Source organism: Panonychus citri, unplaced genomic scaffold (genome assembly GCF_014898815.1).
Source record: "Panonychus citri isolate SS breed McGregor unplaced genomic scaffold, ASM1489881v1 Contig00092, whole genome shotgun sequence".
In the NCBI taxonomy this organism is placed as follows: Eukaryota; Metazoa; Arthropoda; class Arachnida; order Trombidiformes; family Tetranychidae; genus Panonychus; species Panonychus citri.
Window position 1 is genome coordinate 442,194 of NW_026515497.1, and position 26,199 is coordinate 468,392.

General features: G+C 31.2%; 6 protein-coding genes across 6 annotated transcripts; 4 read left to right on the top strand and 2 right to left on the bottom strand.

The window, feature by feature from the left end:
* The first annotated feature begins 1,491 nt into the window (after positions 1-1,491).
* On the top strand, positions 1,492-7,153 carry LOC128387511 (uncharacterized). Its single transcript, XM_053346717.1, has 8 exons — positions 1,492-1,771; positions 1,856-2,155; positions 2,264-2,373; positions 4,925-5,020; positions 5,366-5,470; positions 5,968-6,127; positions 6,549-6,630; positions 6,696-7,153. Exons 1-8 carry the CDS (start codon positions 1,627-1,629, stop codon positions 7,072-7,074), a joined length of 1,377 nt encoding a protein of 458 aa, XP_053202692.1. The 5' UTR covers positions 1,492-1,626; the 3' UTR covers positions 7,075-7,153.
* Positions 7,154-8,405: 1,252 nt separating this feature from the next.
* On the top strand, positions 8,406-14,921 carry LOC128387667 (uncharacterized). The gene is made up of 11 exons (XM_053346909.1): positions 8,406-8,892; positions 9,271-9,735; positions 11,208-11,302; positions 11,396-11,618; positions 11,750-11,840; positions 11,909-12,043; positions 12,201-12,280; positions 12,364-12,456; positions 13,650-14,385; positions 14,498-14,580; positions 14,652-14,921. The coding sequence occupies exons 1-11, from the start codon at positions 8,803-8,805 to the stop codon at positions 14,763-14,765; spliced, it is 2,205 nt and encodes a 734-aa protein (XP_053202884.1). The 5' UTR covers positions 8,406-8,802; the 3' UTR covers positions 14,766-14,921.
* Positions 14,922-15,808: 887 nt separating this feature from the next.
* Positions 15,809-18,604, bottom strand: LOC128387668 (protein mothers against dpp-like). Its single transcript, XM_053346910.1, has 2 exons — positions 16,777-18,604; positions 15,809-16,677 (listed from the first exon to the last, which is right to left on the bottom strand). The coding sequence occupies exons 1-2, from the start codon at positions 18,104-18,106 to the stop codon at positions 16,277-16,279; spliced, it is 1,731 nt and encodes a 576-aa protein (XP_053202885.1). The 5' UTR covers positions 18,107-18,604; the 3' UTR covers positions 15,809-16,276.
* LOC128387671 (uncharacterized) lies at positions 18,170-19,260 on the bottom strand. The gene has a single exon (XM_053346914.1). It carries the CDS (start codon positions 19,117-19,119, stop codon positions 18,655-18,657), a length of 465 nt encoding a protein of 154 aa, XP_053202889.1. The 5' UTR covers positions 19,120-19,260; the 3' UTR covers positions 18,170-18,654.
* Positions 19,261-19,350: 90 nt separating this feature from the next.
* LOC128387670 (fringe glycosyltransferase-like) lies at positions 19,351-25,253 on the top strand. The gene is made up of 3 exons (XM_053346913.1): positions 19,351-20,230; positions 24,454-24,536; positions 24,636-25,253. The coding sequence occupies exons 1-3, from the start codon at positions 19,481-19,483 to the stop codon at positions 24,670-24,672; spliced, it is 870 nt and encodes a 289-aa protein (XP_053202888.1). The 5' UTR covers positions 19,351-19,480; the 3' UTR covers positions 24,673-25,253.
* Positions 24,725-26,119, top strand: LOC128387672 (chromobox protein homolog 3-like). Its single transcript, XM_053346915.1, has one exon. The coding sequence runs from the start codon at positions 25,255-25,257 to the stop codon at positions 25,669-25,671; it is 417 nt and encodes a 138-aa protein (XP_053202890.1). The 5' UTR covers positions 24,725-25,254; the 3' UTR covers positions 25,672-26,119.
* Positions 26,120-26,199: the final 80 nt, after the last annotated feature.

A 26,199-nucleotide genomic window follows, 5' to 3' on the forward strand; every position in this document is an offset into this window, starting at 1 on the left:
CTATGGGAAAATAATAAGTTTTGTTATAACACTATTATTGCTTTTAGCTAAGCCATTTTCAGCCTGTATGTACATCATAGTACCAAGTATCTATGACCGAAATTTCAGTCCAATCGGCATATCCGTTTGGTACTTGTGACCGATTGAAAATAGGTTTAAACGGGTTTTAGCATATAACTCATGAACTAGTATGAACTATAGCACTATATCACATGTGGAACATGTTCAAGGTCATACCTAAATGTCAAGGTCATTTGTTAATCAATGGTTAGTATTGATGTGAACGGCTATTCTAATGATAAAAATAATTGATAGAGGCAGCACATGTTAGCATTTAGATTTGAGGGAGCGAGATGAGGGAGCCTAAATTGAACCTATTATGTTGACAATATTTTTGAATTCTATTTATTTGATTCTCGTTCTTTCTCTCGTTCACATCTCTTTTCTCGCTCTCATTTTCGCTCTCATTCTCGCTCTCATTTTCACTCTCATTCTCACTCTTGCTCTTGTTCTCTCTCTCTTTCTTACTCTTATTCTTATTCTCATTCTCATTTTCTCTTTCTCTTTCTTTTTCATCTCCATCTCCATCTTTCTTTTTCTTTTCTTTTTCCTTCATCATCATTATGGATGGTGTGTGGAGCCATGCTAGGCTGGAGAGGGAGGTATGCAGAAGCAGGGAGACGGCCATTGAATGGGCACAACAACAAGGTCTCCTGCGTTCTGCATACTCCTGTGGTCAGCACCGGTGCCCGATGACCTGGGAGGTCGATCGTGGTCCTGTTGGCACGTTTCGTTGCCCGAAGCATGGGAAGCATTCGGAATCCAGGCCAGAATCACGGAGTGCGTCCTACAAATCAGCCTTCGAAGGGTTGAAAATTGATATTGAGGACGCACTTCGATTGATGTACACCTGGTGCACGGATGTGGACTATGATTCGGCGCGTGCTGAAGCCGGTGTGTCTACTCAAACAGTGGCTGATTGGTTCAGGCTGTTTCGAGAGACCGTGACATTTACCTTTCTTCAGGATGAATTAAGGCGGGGGAAAATCGGTGGTACTGGACAGGTGGTACAGATAGACGAGGCCAAATTTGGTCGACGTAAGTACCACCGAGGTCGGACCATCGACGGGCATTGGGTGTTGGGCATGATCCAGGACGGGTCTGAGGACCTACGTCTTGTGATATGTCCTGGAAATAGCCGCTCATCTAAGACCCTTACCCCGATAATAGAAGATCACGTGGCCGTGGGTACGTTGATTAGGACTGACGGGTGGAAGGCTTACAGGGAGCTCAAGTCCCGAGGTTATAAGCACCAGACTGTAAATCATTCAAAGAACTTTGTTGATCCAGTAACTGGTGCTCATACCCAGAGGATTGAGGCTTCCTGGCGGCCCCTCTTTCGCGGCCCCTCAGCCGGTTCTTGACTTATAACTAAAATCTGCGTAAAATGAAGTTGCCCTGTGTAATGGAAACGTCGCCATCTATCAACGTACGAGTTAAGATAAATTCACGCGCATGCGCAGTTTATAGCTTTGGGTTGTTTTCGTTTTGAAAATCAAAATAAATTGTTTACTTTTGCAACTTAATTAAGTTTTAAGTCTAATTAAACGATTAAAACTTAAATTCATGATGGGTGATTCTTTAAATAGTGATAAAGTTATTTTCGGTCAGATTGTCGTAGGTCCACCTGGCTCAGGGAAAACAACCTATTGTTCAACGATTCATAAGTTTCTTAATAAACTTGGCCGTAAGACTTTCATTGTAAATTTAGGTGAGAATAAGTTAAATTGTTTCCCTTTGTTTAAATTTTGATTACAATTAATGTGACAATTTTCTAATTCTTTTCTTCTTCTAGATCCAGGTAATGATGTATCACTTCCATACAAGCCTGACATTGATGTTACCCAATTGATTTCTCTGGAGAAATATTCCCAGGGATTATCCTTTTTAGCTCTAATCCTTTTAACCGCCAAACTTTATGACGTTAACAAGGAAGTTACATTTCTCTCTTACATGTCAACTGTATGGCTACCAAATAGTATTAATATAAATATAAACTCGAATAATAATAAGCTCGAAGAATCGACAAGTTCTGATGAGAAAATCAGATCATTTCATGTGGAGAATCTTCGACAAGATTTCGATATTCTAATTGGTAAGTTTCGAATTTGAATTGGAAAAAAAAGAATAACTTATTCTAACTTGTTTTTCTTTTCGATAACAATTAACTTGAACATCGATCGTTCCATTGATCTGTGTCCAGTTGAATTATGGTCATCTCGGACAACCCTTATTCTTAGTGTAATTTTTGTCTTGATGCACATCTTTAGCTGGGCTTGGATGGCTTATGCTGTTCGAGAGACTCGTAATGTGGTAAGTTAATTGACAATTAAATCAACTAATCAACATTGATGATCATTTATCAACGTTACACTTTGTTGTATCTCAGTTGATTAACTTAATGATTGTTAATCGTAACAATTTATTATATATAAAATCCCGTTTGATTTTTGATGATGTTTTTGATAATTCATATAATATTTTCATCATCAAAGTTAGAGGTCAAGTCTTGTTTTGTTTGGGATGGTGGTCAAGTTTCAGTTGAGTTGATTAGAGAAACTTAATAGTCTGTAATCATCAATTTCTGTTGAATTAGTTTTCTTAATCATAATCATCAGAATCTATTCAACTAAATCAGAATCAAATCAATCAAATGAAAATTAAACACGCAATCAAAATTTTCACCCAAACAAGATTATCAAGAGGAATCAGATTAACTAATTTTCATCTGTAAATTGCTAAACTTTTCAACTAAATATAAAACTGATTGCTAAGGTTAACAATCAACTAATTACGATACAAATGATATAACATTTAGTTAGTTAATTGTTTGGTAAACAAGTTCATCCTTATTTTTTTTTATTATCAGTCTCATTAATAATTTATCAGGAATCAGAAAACTTCAGTCAACATGATAATAGTATTAGATTATCAATCAAATATGATTTAACTTATCAACAATTAACCATAACAATTATCACCAATTGTTAACGATGAAAATGATGATAAATTTTCAAACAATTGAAATGAAATCACAATTTAATTCAGTTATTAGATTGATTAATGATCATTTTCCAATACAAATCATCATTGGCAAATTTAAACTTGTAATTAAACTTTTAAATGTTTCAAAAATTTAAACCTAAAACTGTAAGAAATTAAGTTAATCATGTTTAGCTAAATTAACCATTTCCTTGATTGCTAAATAACGGTATATTATTTAGTTAACATCCATCAATGAACAGTTTATCAATTAGTTCAAGGTTTAATTTCGGGATCAAGTTTAGTTTCTTAGGAAGTTGATTCAAGATGATTTAGATTATCATCTTCATCCCTTTAAGCAAATGAACTGAATTTTCACTGAATTAACTGTAACAGGGGCAAGAAAGAAGGATAAAAATTCTGAAAGATGAAGATGAAGATGAAGATGAAGATGAAGATGGAGATACCCTTTAAGGTATCGGTGATGATGATTGCTCAATGTTTTTATGTCATCATCATGATGGTCATCATTGGTTTACATGGAATAGAAAACATTTAAACAGGAATTTTCAAGAGAAATAATTTTCCAGCTTCAGGCCTGAATTGACCTGATAATCCGGTTCTATATCTTGATAATAATCATTATCATCATTATCATCAGAAATCTCAACTAATTTCATCTTCATCTAAACTCAATACTCATTATAATCTTTCACAGATTATCACTTACTTCTGATTCCAATTCAGTAATTAATGTTGACCATTCAATAGTTAAGATGGACATTTAAAGTTTTCTTTTTTCTAATTTCAATCATTAGTATTGGATAATTGTTCATTTCGCAATTCAGACACCATGAACTTTGGTGACAACTTTAATCTTATCTAATTGATTACCTTTAATTTCATTATCAAACTAATTAAATTGTTGACTGAAGAAAAAGACATTTATTCATTTATTTGGATTCTAATCTAATCCTTTCTAAAATATTATTACCTTGAGGTATTTAGTTAATTGTTGTAGATAGAGAAATGATAATTAACCTAATTGTTTGACAAACTTTTCATATAATTTTTGTCTTCTTTTTGGTTCAATTTGATTATCTTATACAAGAGACAAATATGATTGAATGTAGATCAATGTTGTTTAATTTAACAATCGAAACTTGTAAGTTAATTGTTCACAATTTAAGAGTAAACTTGAAATCAAGTGAGATTTACAAATGATCAATTTTATCAATCAACCGGCTTGTTTATGATTAACATGATTAGAAACTACTTCTTCCTATTTATGTAATAATTTGACTCTCTTGAAATTAGCCCTTAGGGTTAAAAGGATAATAATCATTTTTGTATAACTTTTCATGGAGTTTTCATCAGTTCCTGAATCTAATTCATGAGAGAGATGAAACTTTTCTGCTCTTCTTATTTTAGTTTTTTTTTCTTCTCAGAACGATCTTAATAATTATCATCTGGTTGGAAACTAATTTAGATTGTTCATCAATAATTTACTTTGTAATTACCATAAGAACTAAATTAACTCAATTTTTACGCTTAAATTGTAATTGAAAAATTATTCATTCACTTGACCTGACAATCAGTTGATTGTTACCCATTGAATGTAATTACAAATTACCTTTCTGATAATATGATTTTCCAATTGTAAGAACAAAAAAAAATTGAAACAATTAACATTACAAAGGTAAAAAAAAACTGATTATCAAATCAAACTGTTGGATTAGTTTGATGACCAACTCAAATCTTGACCCAATCAAAACCTTGAAAAGTGTTAATCATTTGATGATCATTGCAATTGTTATAATTATCGCGTATATAGTTGATCTAATTGCTCTTTAATTTTCTTAATTGTTCTAAATTTAAACAGAAAGATGTTTCCTTAACTACCGTTTTATTATTGGCAGTTTTTGCTGCGGTTGATATCGCTGCGAGTTCTGGTTTTGTCATGGTTCGTATGATCATGGTAAGTAATCACAATTAACTACAACAATTAACAATCAAAACTAATTGATTACCAATCCAATGATTTGTATCTCAGAAAACAACCAATATAAAAAGTTAAATTGTTCTCAGTGTTTCAATAGTTGATAACTTAATCATTTTACTAAATTGTTGATGTTGTTTTGTTAGCTAACAACAAGTAACATCACAATTAACTAATCATAGATGCGCTCATGTTTACATAAAAAAAATCTTCCAACCTTATAATCAAGTTAAGCTAATCCATGTTAAATGTTGCATGTTTGATTTAATTGTTATGCTAAATTGTTGCTGAATTGATTATCAATCACTTTTTTTTTACCTTTAGCTTTTCATTAGAGATCATCATTTCCCTAAAGATATGAGGATACCTGGTCCAGCTGAGCACGATCAACTAACGGCTTATGCTGCGCTTAGAATTGCCGTTCTTCAAGTAAGTTTAATCACAATTAACTAATCACAATGAATTTCAAATCAAATTATCATTACAATTACTAAAACCAACCAAATATCAACAATAATGTCTTGCGGTCAACAAGCATTTGCTTGATTACTATTTGAATTGTTTATTGGGTTCAATTACAATTATGGTAATCATTTTATCATTTAATTAAACAGTCATTGATTAACTTATCTAATCACTGTTATTATTATAATATCATAGTTTAGTAGACAGCGAAATCTTAATTGTTTAATCAATCCTCGTGCCGTTGTATTTTTGATTGTTGATTTAGTAATTTGATCTTAAACTGAAATAATCAAATGCAATGTTTATCCAATTTACTAATTACAATTAGGATATCAGATTAATATTGTTTGTAAAGTTACATTGTGTTCATTTAACTTATCTTGTTTATTTTGTTTTTCTCATTCATTTTCATTTGGAATCCGATTTTCATGGTAATCCTTTGATTGGATTAACGGATTTAGTCTAGTCCAGGTAATACAGATATATTTGTTTCCGTGATAATTGGCTTTCTAACTGGATTAAGGGTTTACAGTGTAATTTGTGCCGTATCGTTTTACAATAAAGTCCGTAAAGGTGATTTCAAATCAAATCATTTAACGACAACACCAGCAAAAGAGAGGAGTAAGTTAATTGTTGACAATTAACCGATCAGTTACTTGATAATATTTTACTGGCGGGAAAAAAAATGATCATGATAATAACGATAATGTTATTATAATGATGATGATTGTGATCAGATTAACGGTAGTTTTTTTTTGCTTCATATTAATAGTTGTAACAATTTCATGTTTCGAGTTTATAATAGCAACAATTACTAAATTATCCTCAATTAAAAGATGATGAAAAGTTAATTTAAATTGTTACCCACGTTTTAACATCGTGATAACCTTTTTATCCCATCAGAGTCAAAAAAAACGATGATAGAATCAAACTAATTACCGTTAATCATATTAATCAATGATCTTTAAATTACATAATTGTAAATTACGATCTAATTGCTAATCAATTTGAATGTAATTTGTTTCTCTTTACACAATTAAAGGTGTAATCTATTGCACAGACAATCAAAGTGAAAGGTTCTCGAGCCATTTAGATGAGTTTTTCAAGCGATCAGCACCTTACATGTAAGTTTGTTTTTCCATTAATTTAGAATTTTTCGAAATTAACTTGATTGTTTTCTCGTTTTCAGGCCATCGGAAGATGGACGAAGAAAAGATCGCCACAAGGAGAGGTCGAAAGATCGAACAGGTGACCGACGATATTCAACGACAAACTCTACAACAGTGACCGATGTCGAGGTTATCGAAAAGGAGATGAAAATTCAAGCAGCCGATATGCCGATGCACATGCAACGAAAAGCCCTCCAAATAGCCTCACAAGCGGTGGCCATTTATACGACGGAAAAATTGATCGCTGAAAGTATTAAGCAAGATTTTGATGCCGCTTTCGAGCCGACCTGGCATTGTATTGTTGGCCGTAATTGGGGAAGTTGTGTCACTCACTCAAAACAATGCTACATCCGTTTACTGTACCGAGATCTCACCTTACTATTGTACAAGTCAACCTAATTATTGATAATTCAACATGATTAACTTTCATCTTTTTGTCCATTTAATTGTCTTATTAAAAGTGAAGCTTAAAAATCAATCAATCGACACTCAAACTTTTTAGCAGCTTTTTTCATATAAAAAATTAGTCTCATCTAAGTTGACATTTTCTCATAACTGACCTTCGGTCATCAACTGATTATTTACTTTGAGCTTTAAATACTTTGGGTCAACAGGTTTACCATTTCATTGTCCAGCCCTGGGGCTATTGGTTAGAACCTTTTTGTCCCTTTCGATTTTCTCACTATCAATTCTCTGTGTTTTCTCACGCTTAGGCTCATTCGATTGTCGAGAATGATAAATGATATTCTTGCGAAATAATTTCCATACAAAGATTATATCGGTCATTGAGAGCATCTAAAAAATATTCAATGAGTTTGGTACATGGAGATCTAGTTGATCATGTTGAATTTCATGACAGATGACCAACTTTTCTCGGAACTATTAATCAGAATAACTATTGACAATTGTAACCAATACGTTCAAATAGTAACTTGAGCCAAGAATTGAGGTATAACTTTAATCTTGGAATAGATTAAGTTTTTCTCATGGTGAATGAAACTTTTTCTTCATTCTCAACCTTCAAGTGTAAGATTTTCATTCTAAATATCAAATTTAACCTTTCACCCTTGAAAATTGTAACAATGACAATGTCACCTTAACATTAGATTAATCCGAATAAACCAATTTCGTTTGAGAAAAATATTAATCTATTTTTTTTTGGGTGCAAAGATTATGTCAACTTTATGTGAACCCAATTCTCTTAAATCTTGGTTACCATCATATTCCCATAGACCTGTAGATGGCTCTGGTTAACCTACAAAAGCAAATGAACATATTTAACATTGAGTGACTTCATTTCAAAGAGACAAAACATCCTCATCTAGCTTATCATCATCATCATCATCATCTCTCTCTCTCTCTCTCTCTCTCTCTCTCTCTCTCTCTCTCTCTCTCTCTCTCTCTCTATTTCTTTCTACAAGAAGACGAAATAGATGTTGACAATCTTGACATTATATTTCGAAGAAGACACTACATGCGAGAGAGAGAGAGAGAGAGAGAGCAAGGGAGAGACTATGACTATGACGATTATGATGACGAAGAAAGATGAGAAAGAGGGGGTGAGAAAAAAACGAGGATAGAATATGATCTTTCGATCGTGGAAGGAGGTTCTTATATGAAAGACGAGGAAGTGAGTGAGTGAGAAAAAGAAATGAATGATGAGAGAGAAAGAGTGAGTGAGAGAGAGAGAGAGAGAGAGTAAAAAATGTGAGTCGATTTCGATGGAGGGAAAATTTGAGAAACTTTTTTCTCTCTATTGTGGTAACAAGTTTACTTCGAGTTGACAACAGTTAAACAGTATCAGAAGAAAAGTATCTCTCTTTCAAATTCGTGTCTCAACTTAATTTTTGGATTAAAAATCTTTGTGATTAACTTAATTACCGAGTTTGACTTATCTTCACTATGGATTATGGTTTATCAATAATTAACAAATCAACACGTTTTACCATCGGTTGTGTTAATTGTTACTCTTTACCATTAGTTGAAAACTTTTACTTCACTTTATTAACTTCTTGATTACCAATTGATTTTGTCTGTACAACTATAAAAAAAATCATTTAATTGTTTATATTGGCTTAGAATCAGTTTACAACAAATTGATTAAACACTAATCATCAACGACAATTAATGCTATCGATTGTTAGTTTACATGAGATAACATTTAAAATCAATACGATGGCGAGTTTGATTGAATCTCTATGGAGTGATCACGAAAAGGTAAGAAATTAGCTTAATTGTCAACAATTAATTCTCATTTGCCAATCAGTTGGAATTAGAAAGTTTCGTTTCCCATGGAAATTTATTTTTATTCATCAACCAAATTAACCATTAGAGTTGTAAAGCTTTTCCCTATGAATAGAACCCAAAGAGAGGATAAGAGAGAGAGAGAGAGAGAGAGATGATGATGATGATATGAATGAAATGTAGACAGAGATGATAGACAGACTCAAGGGATGATAAGATGAAGAGACTTATATTTATCAGAATTGAAGACATATGACAAGAGAAAGAAGCGAAAAAAGCAAGACTGTATAATCATGATCTTCATTATTTAACTAACTGTCCTTTTCTTTATCATCTTGATCACTATTGTAGCCCAAGCGGAAGTACGTGCTCCCTGATTATCAAAAACACTCACTTGATACTCGAGTTTATCATCATGATGAAAGAGATGAAAATTCAGTTTCTAAATCGATTATCCTGAAATCGTTCAATTTATCACCAAGTGATTTCAATTGTTCCAACAATAACAATAATACCAAGGATTTTGATTGGATTGATTCATCAGCTGATAAACCCTACAACGATTTCAACCCCATACACAGCAACAACAATAATAATAATATAAAGAATCACAATGATAACAATTCAATTAATCATAAGTTTTCAAATGTTCCCAACAATCAGTTGATTGAAAGCTACATTAATCCAACGGATAATGTTAAGATTATCAGATCAACATCGGATTACATGTTCTCTCAGTGTTTCTTTATCCGTCACCTCAATTCTGATCGTTATTTTATCGGCAAAGTTTTCCCGAAAACCAAGAAATTAGCAAAGGTAAAAAACAAAACGTCCCTCCAAAGATAATTAATATAATCTAATTAAACTAAACCAAAACGATTATCCATCCAGAATGAAATTCATCTTCAAGTGATTTCATAAATAATAGTTTCCACTGATCAGTTAAATTCAAATTCGTTGTTTTCATCTTAACCATATGATGATGATGACGATGATGACGATTATCATGATTATCATAATCACCATGAATTATGGAAACTCAATCAACTGAATCAATTTCCTGAATAAACTGACTGAAAAAAGTTCATTGTGTCTCTTTAGTTTGGATTAGCTTATTGAAGAGATATTGAAATTATGTTCACAATTAGTTTTTCCTCTTCTCAATGTTGATCAATGTTATTTTTAGATTATAATCATTTCATGATAATCATGATAATCCTTGAATGAAACTTAATTTTCTTTCATGAATTTTCATTAACAATTAATATATATATTTCTTGTTCTCTGAAATGTATTGATTACTCTTCCATCGGTGATTAATTATTCATCTATTGGTTCAGTTTCTCATGATGATGAGTTTTCACCATGAAAATGGAGTTAATGACGTTAATCAATTCTTAATTTTTTTTTCTATTTACAATAAATCTCAACAATCAGTGTTTAGAATTGGATTCTCATGATGATTATCTAGATTTACTTTAACTAGATTAATATTATCAGATAAATCTAATTGCTTGTGTTGATTAATCTAAGTTAGATCATCAATTTCATCCAAAGTTAAACATTGAACTTTTTTTTGGCAACTCTTTAATTAGATTATCTTGTCTTTTGGTAATCCATTGAATCCGGAAGTTAATTAGTTAACTTCCTCCCATGATAGTGGTGATTACGAAATGACAATTAACACATAGACTTAAATCTATCCAGTTAAATTGTTACAATTAAAGTTTATCAAACTTTCAATCTAACCAACTTTTTAGTGTAACTAATGAATAAAAAAACAATGTAATCATTTTGTAAATCAATTCAAGATTTAATCAACTAATTGTTGACAGTTAATTGTATCATCACCTTATCGATTGATGATTAATGATGAGATCCTTTCATTAATTTGTCAGTTTAATTATCTGTTTATTGTCAATTAATTTTAGGTAACAATCAATTTTTTTACTTTTTCCAGGCTTGACAATTAAGTTAATTGTTCATCATTGAGATTTTATTAGTTAACTTGAAGTTAAATCAAAAAAAAGTTTTGAAAAAAATCAAACCAATCAACAAATCATTCAACTGAATCTCTTTGAAATAATCAAGATTTGAGTTTAATTTTGATTTAATTACTTCAAGAAAAGGGAAATAATCAAGTGACAATTAAGTGATTCGAGTTCAACAATTTCAAATACAATCGTTGACAATCAATCGAGACCAAATTAACCTTGATTAATTTACTAATCATCATCTTAATTACTCTCAATTGTAACGATTTAAATTTCTTATTTCTTTGTTATTAGGCTCGGGAATTAAGGAGAGAGAAAAAAGTTTGGGAAAAAGTTTCAATGAATGACAATTTCCTCAAACTATTTGGTATATTGGAGATTGATAATAGGTAAACAATTAACCCATAAAGATTAACAATTAACAAGGTAAATTGAGTTTAATTAAAGTTAATTTGTTTCTTCGTTTCATTTCTACTTGATAGTATTTGCCTTCTAACTGAAAACGTCCCTTACGTTTCATTGAAAAATTTAACCTCCGGCAATAAATCACTAGATGAATCTGATGTGATCGATATTTCATCTCAAATGGTCATGGGATTAGCTTATCTTCATGATAACAATATCATACACAGAGGATTAACACCAAATAGTATTTTCATCAACTGGAAAGGATTAATCAAAATATCAGATCTTTCAACCTGCGAGGTAAGTGTTTAACTCCCAGCAACCTAATGGTCATTTGAATGGTCAGTTTTTCCTCTCTTTTTGAAAAATTCCAAACATATTTATCATCTAATACATTTAATCTTCATCTTAATCTTCATCATCATCATCAGGAGAAAGGAAAATGTTTATCTATTCTTCCGGGTTCTTCTTATATTAAATTCTCATATTGTGCTCCTGAGATATTGTTGGGTCTTCCTTATGGTCAGTAGTTTTTAACCTTTATAATTGTCCACTAATTGGTTGATTGATTGATTGATTGATTTAAATAGGAATTGCATCCGATTGGTGGAGTCTCGGTTTAATCATCTACGAACTGTTAACTGGTCAAGTTTTACTTGACCCTTGGGATGAAAATTTACTTTGTAAAAAAATGGCCAAGGAAAATTGTAAACAAATTCTTGAAGGTAATAAACTTACTGACCATTGAATCGACGTCTTCGATGGGTCAATCGATAGATAACCTTGATGATGACCTTGAAATCAGGATCTATTTCCTCTTCCACCTTGATGAAACTTTCTCAGAATCCATTTAACTTATTGACTTGATTTATATGAATTTAGATTTGATTAGATTGTCATCTAAATTAACGGATAAACTTTCACCTGAAGCCAATGGATTAATTAAAGGTTTACTTGAAAGGGTAAGTTAATTGTTTCATTTTCTAATCATTTTGTTTGATTCAGTTGTTAATTGTCGACAATTTAATAACAATCTTATTCTTAGGATGATAAAAAGCGACTCAAATGGACTCGAAACTCTGGAATTGATCAAATTAAATCACAACCATTTTTTTCATCAGTTAATTGGGATAATTTGGTAAGAATTTAAAATTTCGTAACAATTAAATCACTGCTATCAGATTATATAGTTAACCGTTTACAACAATTAACCTTGGTGACAATTTGATTTAATCAAAGTAACGCAAATGAAAAAATTATTTAATTTGATTAACAGTTAAATCATTATAAGTGTTGAGGATTTGATTGTTACTGTTTGGTTAACAATCAAATTGTAATTTTGTCATAAACAGACAAAAGTTATTAATATACAAAAAAAAGGAATCAAATTGAATTGAATTAAATTAAATTGTTTTTCCGGTTGTACAATTTACTCAACTTGATTTAAACAGGAACCAATAGATTAACGGATTTAAGTATAATCATTAATTGATTGATTGTTTTGTTACAATCAATCAGTTAACCAGCTAATAAATTGTCAGCAATTAACTTTTTTTAGCTCAATTGTAATCAATAGGAGTGAAAGTACAACTTTAAAAGGGTGAAAAATTGATCACAATTAAGTTAATATTATGATAACAATTAATGGCATTCATATTTTTAGCTAATAACAATTGTTAATTGTAGTTACCAACCAACACCAATTGTTTACCTTAATTTAGATTTTGATTCAATTTTTGAGAAAAATTTTTCTCAAATTAATCAACTGAATCAATTGTGATTAAAGTTAATTATCAACTGAAATACTTGATTAATCATACAACTTTAATCTAATGTTTATGTAAATTAATCAAGGAAAGTTATTGTTATCACAATTAATGAAACAATTGAACTTTTATATTAATTGTTGTGTCTTATTGATTGAACAATCAAATGAACATTGATTCAAATTATAATTATTACAATTGATTGTTGACCATGATAATGAATTGATTGATTTATATATATTGGTAATTGTTAATCATATAATTGTATTGGTTACAATTACAACAGCAATTTAATACAAGGTTAAACCTCTTTAAATAACAATTAAGGTCAAATATTAGTTTACGATTAAAACTAATTATGATTAATTTTATTCATTTAAACAATAATGATCATTAATACATTTAAATGCAATATTTTCATATTATTATCATTAGATAATCATCAGTAAATTGTTGTTGCATGTGAATTAATCATATTTATGTTGTGTATACTTGTTAATTGTTTGATGATTTATTGATTGATTGATTGGTTGATTGGTTGATTGTAATTTTAATTGTTTCCTAGAAAAATTGTATCTCTGGTCAACGGAAAATCATGATGGATTTAAGTCTTTGTTCATGGTACCCGGAAGTGATTAAGATTCATCAAATTCTGGGATCAGATTTGGGTTCCCTGTGGGGAGGTTGTCACCTCATCTCAAATCATGAGACCGGTGACAAGGGCATGATGAAGGTCATTTGGAAATGTAAAATGAGACGTAATCAAAATGGTTGGAAACAGGTAATGAATGAACGATTGATTTGGTCCAAAATGTCAACTTGTTCACCTTATATACTTCCCATGGTTGGTTTCTTTGAAACTGAGGCTACTTATTCATTTGTAAGCCAATTTATACCTTCATGTGTTTCCCTTTCCTGTGTAATTGTAAGCTCTCCACTTCCGGAAAATGTTATCCGATTGGTTATCGGTCAACTTATACTTGCCATTGACTCAGTTCATCGTCAAGGTATTTTACTAAGACACCTATCACCTGATTCTATCCTTATTGAAGCCTCTGGTCGTATCTGGTTAACCGGATTCACCTGGGCAAAGTTTACCAGGTATTCAACTACTGGTCACTTTAAACCTGAATACAGAGCACCTGAGGTCATTCAAGGTCTTCAATATGGTAAACAATCAGATTGGTTTGCTTTGGGAATCATTGTTTTCCAATTGGTCACCGGGTTAACACCTTTGTCCATCTATTGTACCAAAAAATGCCTTAAAGAGGATTCACTTTCAACCGAAACATTATTAAGAGGTAACAATTAACAGAATTAAAAGTAAACAACAATCTTTAATTGTATCGAAACAATCAAATTATTAATGGTCAACTTTTTCTTTTCACTTGGATTCTTAAACTCTAATCAAAGCCATGGAAACGATTCCTAAATTACTTGAAGGTGATTCCTTTTCACCGGCAATGAAAAGTTTACTCAAAGATCTGCTTTCCTTTGTAAGTTAATTGTTACAATCAAGTTGATAATTTATGACTAATATTGACAATTTACTAATTACAATCAACAGGATGCTGATAAACGAATTGGAAGTGGACGTAATTGTTTAAAAAGATTCAAAGATCATATTTTTTTCAGAGGTTTGGTTTGGAAAAAATTGGAAAAAGCAAATGAATTTTCTTGATCAACAATTAAACTTTCTAATAATTAATTAATCATGTTTAACTTTTTCAACCGTAATACCAATACAAGTATTGATTTCTCCTTGATTGGCACAATTAAAGGTTAATCAATTTGAAAATTGATAACAATTTATAATACAAATCTAAATATCTCACAATTTAATTGTCACTTATTATTATTTAATCATCATTTCTTGATTAATTATCATTACACTTTGATTCCGATTAACATGATTAAATTAATCACAAACAACTAATCATGTATTTATCATCATCATATGGGTTAATTAATTAACCCTTATAATTGTAATGATTTGTTGTGAATATTAAAATTTTTATAACAATTGAGCAATTGAACAATTTGTTAAATATTGAGAAACAATTAGTTGACAATTTAAATTGATTTGATTGTAGGGAAACCAATAAGATGTATTTTAAATCAATTTACCTTTACTGTTTCTTGTTATTAACTTTAATTGTGATGAATACAACAACGGATGAAACAGTTAATTTAACCAAATTGATTAACCATTGGAATCGTAATCAATTGAGATCAAATAACAAACATCATCAAGAAAAAATCAATTATAACCAAAGTGATTTCAAAGGTTCACCGATCATAATATCAACAACAATTAACAATTTAACAAAACAATTTGATTATACCAACAATCAAGTGGCTTCATCGTTAAACAATAACAATCAACATCATTATCAAGATAATGAAGCTTTGATTAAAGCATTTCTTGATTTATTGTTGGCTTATCGGATTAACAGATTACCAAATTTACAAGATACACAAGTAATTGAAGGAGCTGCAAATGGTTTTAGAAAGTGGATCAAACAATTAAACGATTACATTGATTCAAATCCTGATCTAATTATCTTTGGATCACCGATAAATAATACAACCGTTTTGGGTGAAACCCGGAGGCTATTTAATGATTGGGTTAAAATGAGAGGTCAATCAATGAGCGATTGGTGGACAACGATAACCAAATATTCAACTACACCCAATCCAATTAAAGGTTAATTGTAATCATAATTATCATTTGTAAAATGTTTATTATGTTTATCACAATTGAAAACTTATTAGTCTAAGTTTTTGTTATTACATGAGCTGCGACTGATTTGATTGAATCCATGGAGTTTCATGAATTCAATGTTTCAATCAGATTATTATTTTTATGATGGATTATTGGAATCCCAATGATTGGATCTTATGGAAATTCATTAAATCAAATTCATTTACATTTACGAACTTGTTTTCTCAAATTTGAAGCCATCTATTGGTTAGAACTTTGTTGTTGGTAGATTTAAGAATCATGATCGCTGAGATTATTGAGAATAGAAGTTGTAAATTATTGTACCAATTTTAACAAAGTGATTTATGTTGAAAGAGTTAATGAGTGTTTAAGATCACTATTTGATCGATAAAAAAAATGTTTCGAAAAGAAAGTGAATGTGTTTTATGTGTTTGTGTGTTTGATGGCAGAGAATTTGTTTCTTTGTTTTAAGAGACTGATGATATATGGCCGATCGGTGGTTTAAGTTGAGTGAGTACTTGATCGAGCCATTGGAGAGGTCCAATCAGGTGAATTTCGGTCCAACAAGGAGTTGAAGTTACATCTTGACGATGATATTCAGCTCCCCAACCTTTGACAAAACTCATTCTTATTGTACACATTTTGGTTAATTCGTAGACAGCTTCATATCCATTGTGAACATCTCTGTATAAAAGTGATGCAAATATCGAGTTACTGAAAACTTTGAGACAACATCCTGGCGGGATTTTGCAAACTGTTGCTGGATGGAAATTATTAGCATGGTTACAATTACGACTTTGGACAAAAATTGGTGAATCGCTTTGACATTCGGCATAAACTTCACCATTGTAATAATATAATCGAACACCTATAAAATAAATAAATAAGAGAAAGAAAAACAAAAACAAAAAGAAAAACAAATTAGCAAAGTAATAAAAAGAATCAACTATGATTCAAGATTAAGTACCTTTTCCAATGTGACGTCGAGTTTGTTCAATTGTTGAATTACGATTAACATTAGATAAAGATCCTAAACAGAATCTATTTGGTGAAGATGGATTAGTGAAACCATCGATAATTATATTATTATCTGAACCCTGAAATGCCTCACCAACTCGAGTATTTAATTCATAATAAAAAATTTTACACCAATTATCAGGTTCTTGATATTGTATTGGTATTGAATCAATGGGCATATCTGAAGTATCCATTTGATTGGCATCATTTTGATTACGATTTTCATCTTGTGAACTATAACCTGGTGGTGGTGTTTCAGCCATAGGTAAATGAGGTGAACTGGGTCCATAAGGACTTGACATATTTGAGACCAGAGAGGAAGGGCTTAAAGTGAGAGAATTTTGAAGATTTAAAGGATCAAGAGAGGAAAAATCATTATCACTATAAATTGGTGAATTATTATTAATGTTATTTGAGGACATTGAAGGTAATCCACATGGAGCACTTTGTCTGGCTGGAGGTAAACCCATAGGTAAATGATGTTGAGCTTGTGGTGCAAGTTGATGTGCAGGTTGTTGTTGTTGTTGCTGCTGCTGATGATGAGGTTGTTGATGTTGTTGTTGTTGAAGATGAAGGGGAGCCTGATAAACAGATTGTTGGTGAGATGCTCCTCCACTAGGTAAACTGGATGATATAGATGAAGGACTAATAGGTGATGAAACAAATGGATTTGGATTACCTCTTTCAATAGTACCACAATTATTACTTGAACTATTCAGAGGATTACCTAGGATAGAATTATCAAGATTATTGTTATCATTATTGTTAAGAATATTATTGTTGTTAAAATTGTTGTTGTTATTTAAGGAAGATGGTGGCAATTGACCAGGAGGAAATTCACTTCGTCGAGGAACCAAAACAGGGGGCAGGGTAACAGGCGTTTCAATCCTTTTATAGTGATATGGATTAACACAAACATCTTTCTGTTTAGCTGAGAAAGGAAATTCACAAATTTCAAGTGGTTTCAATTCATGGTGAGATTGAAGATCAGGCCATCGCCATACACGACAATATATTACATGAGGTAATCCTTTACGATGTGATACTTGTAGACGCCCATCAAGTGACCGAGGAATTGTAACACATTTTGAAGGTTGACCTGGAAAATTAAGAGCTTTTTGTAATTCTTCAATGGCACCTTTTTTCTTTTTCAATTTTTTAAACAATGAGTCAATCGCTTTACTGGCCCATTTATCATCTTCATCACATTGTTTCCAACTAAGAAATTTTTTCACCGTAGGACTTGTAGAGAAACTAAAAAGATTGTTAAAAGAGGACATATTATGTAAAATGGAAAACAATAAAAAGAAGAGAAAAAATAAATGTAAAAAATGGTAACGATAATGAAGAGAATGGTGTTAAATTACTGGAGTAACAATTGTACTAAGAAGCAAAAAGAGAGGGAGAGACAGAGACAGAGAGAGAGAGAAAAAAATTAAAGGTGAAGAAAGAGATTGAAAAACGAGCAGAACTAAGTATCTAAGGGGGATTAATTAAAGGCAAAAAAGAGATGAGATGTTTAAGAGAATGGAAAGTGGAAGATATTTGCTGTGGAAGAAAAAACAATTGCATGTGATGTTTGCAGATAAGAAAATAAGATGGCGGAGGGAGATTTGTGTCACCTCGGAAACAAGCGAACTAAAGAAAACAAAAGGATAGAGAGAGAGAGGGAATAACAACAGAGATAATTGGATACAAAGAGAAACATAGAGATGGCAGGGCCATCTAGATGGGAGTATTTCCATAATCCGCCATATTTGAGTTTCTTCCTTCTGGTTGATTGTTGTTAATTGTCATCATAATCCAATAATGATAATTGTCTAGATTTTCAATCATCGGGTTGTCTTCGAGGTGATGATGCTGAAGATGATGGTAATAATGTTGATGATTGCAATAGTTTATTTGTGAACGGTGGGATTGCTGATGATGGTGATGATGATGATGATGAATCCAAACCATAAGAATCCAGAGTAATTTCAACATTTTTTAAATCTTTAGTTAATTTGGTTAATGTTCCTGAAACTTGTTGAACCATTTTCTGTGATTTAATTAATTGCTGAGAAAGTGAATTTATTTCTTTAGTCGCATTTAGATAAGGTTGACAGGATAATTTGATCAATTTATCTCGAAATATTTCATTTGTCTCCCTTAATTTATGATGTAACAGTGAATCATACATGGGATTAGTCGGATTAGTGGTGGTGTTGGTGGTGGAAATTGTTGGTGATGGTTCATGGTGATCAATTTCCTCTTCAGATTCAGGAGCTTCTCCCATAACCACAATGGCCGACATTTAAAAAGAATAACAATATAACAAGAAACAAAAGAGAGAGAAAGAGAAAAAACAAATCACAATTTAAATGAAACAATTAAAAGAAACGAAGAAATTAAATTGAAACAATTAATCAAGAAATTTATGTTTACACTTCCAAGAGAAAATGATTAACCAATCAAATGAAATGTTCGCGCACACCGATTGGTGGCGCTGCTTTATGTTCTTTTTGTAGAATTTTTCATTTTCTATTCTTTTCTCTTCATCGTTACTTCAATTCAAGTTTTTCTTTTTTTATTTATTGTTGTTTTTTTCTCTCTCTTTTCTTAATTGTGTTTATTTAATTTAAATTGTCTTTCAATGTCTTTAATTGTGGGTGAAAATGTTACAATTTAAGATAATTAATCAACTTTACTTTCTTTTAATTGTGTTAACTTATACTTCAAATTATGTCTATGGTAGGAGACGTTTGAAAGACATTTTCATAAGTGTTAAAACAACCCAATCAAATCATCGGACTCGATTGAAAATTATTTTAGATACTTGGTTTAAACAATCAGCCGGTGTAACTTATTTTTTCACTGATTCCCCATCAGATGAACAATATTCTAAATTAATTGGTGATGCTGGTGGACATTTAATCAGGACCAATTGTTCAATTTCTCACCATAGGACTGCTTTATGTTGTAAAATGTCCGCTGAATTGGAAACTTTTCTTACAACCAATAAAAAATGGTTCTGTCATTTTGATGATGATAATTATGTTCATGTGCCTAGTCTAGTTAAACATTTATCTAAATATTCACCAAATAAGCCTTGGTATCTTGGTAAACCCTCGATACCCTCACCATTGGTTATAGTTGATCCAGAAAATCAGAGAGAAAATATTTCTTTCTGGTTTGCCACCGGAGGAGCTGGATTTTGTTTAAGTCGTACTTTAGCCAATAAGATGATACCCTATGCAAGTAATGGTTCCTTCATGGAAGTGGGTGAAAAAATTCGTTTACCTGATGATGTTACCATTGGCTATATAATTGAACATTTACTTGGAATTAATTTAACTGTTGTTGAACAATTTCATTCTCATCTGGAGCCAATGAAATTCATTAGGAAGGAAATTTTAAAAGATCAGGTAATTACGCCACGATTATTTATTCTTGGTCATTATTTTTTATTACCTCAAATCATCATCATCATCATCACCCGAGAATCTCTCTCCCTCTCTTATTCGTGTGCTGAATTTTTCCTCTCTCTCTCGCTCAACTTTGATCATTTGCTCGCTGTTGATTTTTAATTGATACTCTCCAACCTGTTCTCGTCTGATTAGTTACTAATGATTGGCATCTTGTTTATTCTCTTTTTTCCTCTCTCTCTCTCTCGCTTCATCTTAACCTTAATTTGTCTTCCTCTTTTTCTTTCTCTCTTCCATCTATCTTACCTTTATATCTCTCATTTAAATCAGAAAATATTTTGCCTCAAGTGACATTGAAGCAATTTACCTTTAAGAGATATTGTAAAAAAGAGCGCAAAGTAGTTAAATCAATAAGATGGACGAACAACTTCAATCTTATATCATCTCAGGTTACACTTTTACAAACGAATCAGAAAAGAAAATCATTTTTTCTCTTTCTGACAGATATTATCCCTTCTTTATCTTCTCTCATCATCACCATCATCATCATTATTGAGACTTATCGCCAATACGTACCCCTGCCATTTTTATCTTTCCATCTTCATCTTTTTTTTCTTACTTGTTTGTTTGCTCTATCTGGTTTTCTGTTTTGTTACTTTTACTCTATTTTCTCTTTCTCTGTCTTAAAACTTTTCTTTTTCTCTGGTTATTTTAACGCGAAATTGGACATGGTAGAAAAAGGAAAATAGAATATGTCATTTTATGTTTATCTTTTCTAAAAAGTTGATTATCCATAAAAGAGAATCATTTTTCACACTAAGCCACTGTTTTGAAATATTTACCAATTTCTTAAAATACAATAGTTAATTACTGAATTAGTGATTAACTTTTTCCCGATTAATGGAAAAAATTCTTTTTCCTTAATTTCACCATATTCATTTTACAGTAATGCCAAACTACTTAAATTACATTATGAAAAAGATTAAATCATTAGTAAGATGAAGCATCCTAATCCACCGAGACTGTAATTGATAAACAATAACAATAACGAATCCATGATAACAACGATAAAGAGATGAACATGGAAAAAAAAGGTCAACTTAAGTTAACTTTAGGTTAAAGTAACAATTGAATTTGATATAAATTGATTTATATTGAGAATTGAGATGATGATGATGATGAGGTTATAACCATTGATGAAAATGATGAGAAAAGATGATAATAGTAATTCGAACAATAAATACTCACTTTCTTATTTTCTTTTCTTTTCCATTTTTACCCTTCGATTGTAAACGTTAAAGAGTTTTTTTTTCTTCTCTTCTAAACGATGAATACATCTTCTTTTTCTTTTTTTTTCTTCAAGAAGAAGCAAAAGCAAAGAAAAGAATGTAAAGATGAAGTTGAAGTTGAAAAGGTCGATCTTCATCCTCATCATCCATAGTCAAGTCCAAAGATCATCTTCTCCAATTCTTTTTTTTCTATGTGTGTACCACTACTTTTGCTCCTGGATCACGCTCTCTAAGCCCAGGTCAAGGTTTTTGGTTTTTCTAAGGGCTATTTACCTTTTTTGTTCGTCCTCCTCCTCATCTTCATCTTCATCATCATCATTTCTCTTTGTGCTAATAGTTAACAGTCTTAAATATTCATCTGGAAAATAAAAAGAAATGAAAGATTATAACCGTAGGGTACAAGTGAAGAAACTTGTAGACACGAAATACAACTTAAATCTCTCTACCTACCGAGAGCACAGTTTATGATTCTTTACGTTGTAATATCATAAATTTGAACAAGAAGATGAAGAAAAATACATCATCTTTTCTCTCTCTCGCTCTCACTTATCTTTTAAATCTTGTTGTTGTTGATTATTGAAGATGATAATCATGTTGCTATTGTGTAGAGCCTTAGATTAATTCTTACATCATTGTTAACTTTTCCATCCCAACACCAATATCTTATTTTTTGATTAGTTGTTATTTCCAACAAAACATATTACGTATTATCATTAGCATTTACATTCCCTATTGCTTTCTACTTGTGTTCCTTACTGATTTAACTATAATTCCCTATTCTGTCATTACTTTTATCATCATCATAATCATCATCGCTAGAATCAGCAGTAGTTGAAACATTTTCATCATCATCTCTTTTTCTTATCTTACATACCTACTTGTTGATTGATACTTTGAGTAATCTCAACAGCCTCTCCCTATGGATACTGCTGATGGTCATCATCATGTGTTATTATCTCTTTGGGTGGAGATACATTTTTAGCTTCCCTTTTTTTTATCTATCTGACCATCCATCTAATCACTCAAAACAATTTAATTGCTTTGAATTGACTATAGCTTTTGATTCATCAATTTGAAGTTTGATTTCTATTTATCTATCTTTCTCTTCAGTTAAGTAGCAATAACATCAAACAAAATGATGATGATGATGAGGATGATGATGAGGATGTTAAACTCCATTTTTCATTCTCATCACTTTAGAAACCAGTTTGTTATATTTTTCTGAAACCAAGAAAAGAATCAATTCAATCAATACCTTTTTGACTGTTGATTGCACTTTTTCCACTTGCGTTGATTGTTGATCAGAAATAATGATGATTTTCGTTGACCATTATCTATCCTTTAGTTTATTTCTATTTCCTTCTATTTATTAATAGATAATAATTCAAGTCTGACTCATTTTGTCTATCCCATGAAAAGATTCAACTTATTCCCACCAAAATCTACAATTAATTTCCAGATCAGAGTTGATTATCAACAGAAAAACTGTAACAAAGTAACAATTAACAATAGAAAATGTTATTTTCCGGATTGATTGTAATTTTTGATAAAGTCAATCATAATTATGAGAATAAATAAATAAACTGTTCACGGTTAAAGCAGCTAATTGGTAAACAATTAATCGATTGCCATAGGAAAGGATATGCTGATAAACATCATCATCGGGGTGAACAAAATATTTTTTTTTCTCATAAGCAGAATTAGTTAATTGTTATTGTTGACAGTTTTTCTTTAAATATTTATGTCATTCCCTATGATGATGTTTATTATTACCAAATTGCTTCATTAGACAATTTCCTTGGGCTGTCAAGTATATTTAATTTCGTAACTTATTAGAATTTAATTTCTAGTAATTAAACTTCAATCGTCCATCTAATCTACCGTCATTAAGGTATAAATCTCTTTTAATCTTCTCAATTGAATGGTCGTTTTTTGTATCTTTTCTCGAGATTATCCCATCTATCAAGGTGACAGAGTGAGATAATATCATTAGAGATGAACTGGTTTTAATTAATTTGAAATTCATCAAGTTAATCCAAACCAAATGTAAAAAAAAGATATCAAATCTTTGCATTGATTAAACAAGTTGAGTAAACTTTTCATGTTGATTTGGTTCCAAGTAAATTCATCAACAGAATCAATCACTACTTGTACCAGAGCTTCATCCAGGATATACCCTTATGCAGATAATGATGAGAAAGTTAATGAAATTGAACCTATTCCTGCATGATTCATCTTAAATTAGATTGATTCTATTGAATTTCCGGCTTATATTGTTTAAACTTGATTCCCATCATCATCGTCATCACCAACAATAGAACATGTTATTTTCTATTGATGATTTATCGATAAACAAAGTTATCAGTTCCAACGGTTTCCGGTTTCGTTTGAACATAGAGACATGAAACAACAGATTCCCAGGCTTTTGATGAAGAAGATGATGATGTTCATTTTTGGTGATAATAACAAATGAGCTGTGATATAAAGATGATTATGATTCTGTCTTATTTTCAGTAACAATAACAAACATGTAATAATAATAATTATAATCTCTCAGGGGAGAAAACATTGAAAGCGAATTGATAAGGTTTGGTTATGATTGTAAATAGTTTTGTTGATGATTGACATCAGAAATCAAAATGATTGTTACAAATGTTACGATTGTTGTAATGAGACTTGTTTGATATTGTCAAAGTGTCATCACTGATGATAATCATCTCTATCAACAAACTTTTCATCATGAGTATAATAATGATCATAAAAGTTGATTCCCAAATTGCTATCATCATCTTATCATGATGATTATTTCAATTGTTATTGGTATCACTCAATATATAATTGAAAACTATTCTAGTTGAGAAAATCTCTCTCTCTCTCCCTTTTTTTCTTTCTCCAATAAATTTTAATTATCGTCTTTTTCTTATTTCTTTGCAGATTACCTTTAGTTACTACGAGATGAACGTTGTTGATGTAAATAGTGTTAATGATACGATAGATAATTTAGAAGATCCAACAAGGTAAGAAAAATGAAGAAAAAAAAGAGGCAAAAAAGAAGAGGCAAAACTTAACTTTTCTCTCCTATTCTCTCTCTCTCTATCTCATGTACTTGTATTTAGATTTAAAGCTTTATACTGCCATCTTAATGGATGCTGATAATTGAATTTATGGCCAATTTGCCCTACGGTTACTTCGTTTTTATTTTTCCTTCTTCTAATGTTTCTAATTGTTACCACAAGATGGAGCCCCTACTACGACTTTCGATCCACGTGTTTTTCATGTTTGATCGATTATTTTAACCTATCGATCTTATAATTTTTTCTCCATCATTCATTTAACTAACATCGAGCTTATGATTGAAATCGATCTGAATACAATCGTTTCAATCTTTTAAAATAATCGATTTTGAGGCAATTTTTTACTGGAAAAAATCGATTTCAAATCTATGGGAATACATCGATTGTGAGCAATCGACTGTGATTAATCTGTCTTTGTTCTCCTCCCAACTCAGCTATTTGCGCCTCATGATAAATGTTAACAGTTTTTTTTTGTTTTCAATAGGTTTGAATTATTTTTTTTATAAATTTGTTTCTTTTCTCTCTACTCTACATCTTTTGTACTTCCTGTTGCTGATTTTGTGATACCTTGTTAAGTTTCATTACATTTGTACATGTTAAGCCCCTTCACATTCCCTTCTTTCTCTTAGTGAAATAGTAGAGAAAAAAAACAAGAAAAAGTATGTCACCAGTAAAGAGACTGAGAAAATCAACCGTTCGAGATACTAAAGAGTATACCGTCGAGAAAATAGTGGACAAAAGGATCAACAATGGTAAAGTTGAATACCTTTTAAAATGGCATGGATATGATGATCGTGATAATACTTGGGAACCAGTTGATAATTTAAGTTGTGACGCATTGATTGAAAATTACAAGCAACAGGAAAGAGCAGCCAAACCAGGACAATCCACCTCAAAAGAATCTACTACCAACTCTTCAAATGGTACAAAGAACGGTGTGAAATCTCGACGTGGACGTAAACCTGGGTCAGCTGCTAAATCACCAGCGCCATCAACACCACCACCACCAGCACCAGCTAAATCACCAGTTTCAACCAGTACCATGTCTACACGTTCTCTAAGAAAACGATTAAAATGAGAGATGAGTATCACCAATGGTCAGTCGATGGTCATTGGGTAGAAAAGGGAAAGGAATTTGTTTACATTTCTACTCAATTCATTTTTGCCCCTTCGATAATCATAATTTTCTTACTTCAGCACCAACATTGTTACCTGATTTTCCATCATCATTACAAAGATGATTTTCCCGCTCTCCCACTCTCCCTCTATCTCTCCCTTTTCTTCTTCTTCTTCTTCTTCCTCTTCTTTCTCCCCTTCTCTCTATTTCTCTTTCTCTTTCTCTTTCTATCTTCTCATTTAAAGCTTTTATGGTGCGCATGTTACTCAGAAGATTCTAAAAATTCTGACTCTGAATCTTCATTCAGTTCTCATGATGAATTGAAAACTAATGACCAGTAATAACAAAAAAAAATCTTAACACATAAAGTTTGATTACAAAAAAATAAAAATAATTTTTTTCTCTCAAATGTAAACAAAATTGTTTCAAAATTAATCAACTTTAACTTTATATACCAACCAATCAACAAATTTTATTAATTATTCAAAC

Coding starts and splice junctions, on each gene's coding strand:
- LOC128387511 (XM_053346717.1), top strand. CDS start 1,627: ATGATGGGTGATTCTTTAAATAGTGATAAAGTTATTTTCGGTCAGATT. Junction 5,471..5,967: donor TTAGAATTGCCGTTCTTCAA/GTAAGTTTAATC, acceptor TAACGGATTTAG/TCTAGTCCAGGTAATACAGA. Junction 6,631..6,695: donor AAGCGATCAGCACCTTACAT/GTAAGTTTGTTT, acceptor TCTCGTTTTCAG/GCCATCGGAAGATGGACGAA.
- LOC128387667 (XM_053346909.1), top strand. CDS start 8,803: ATGCTATCGATTGTTAGTTTACATGAGATAACATTTAAAATCAATACG. Junction 9,736..11,207: donor AAACCAAGAAATTAGCAAAG/GTAAAAAACAAA, acceptor CTTTGTTATTAG/GCTCGGGAATTAAGGAGAGA. Junction 14,386..14,497: donor AACCGAAACATTATTAAGAG/GTAACAATTAAC, acceptor CTCTAATCAAAG/CCATGGAAACGATTCCTAAA.
- LOC128387668 (XM_053346910.1), bottom strand. CDS start 18,106: ATGTCCTCTTTTAACAATCTTTTTAGTTTCTCTACAAGTCCTACGGTG. Junction 16,678..16,776: donor TCGACGTCACATTGGAAAAG/GTACTTAATCTT, acceptor TTTATTTTATAG/GTGTTCGATTATATTATTAC.
- LOC128387671 (XM_053346914.1), bottom strand. CDS start 19,119: ATGTCGGCCATTGTGGTTATGGGAGAAGCTCCTGAATCTGAAGAGGAA.
- LOC128387670 (XM_053346913.1), top strand. CDS start 19,481: ATGTTACAATTTAAGATAATTAATCAACTTTACTTTCTTTTAATTGTG. Junction 20,231..24,453: donor AGGAAATTTTAAAAGATCAG/GTAATTACGCCA, acceptor ATTTCTTTGCAG/ATTACCTTTAGTTACTACGA. Junction 24,537..24,635: donor AATTTAGAAGATCCAACAAG/GTAAGAAAAATG, acceptor ACTTGTATTTAG/ATTTAAAGCTTTATACTGCC.
- LOC128387672 (XM_053346915.1), top strand. CDS start 25,255: ATGTCACCAGTAAAGAGACTGAGAAAATCAACCGTTCGAGATACTAAA.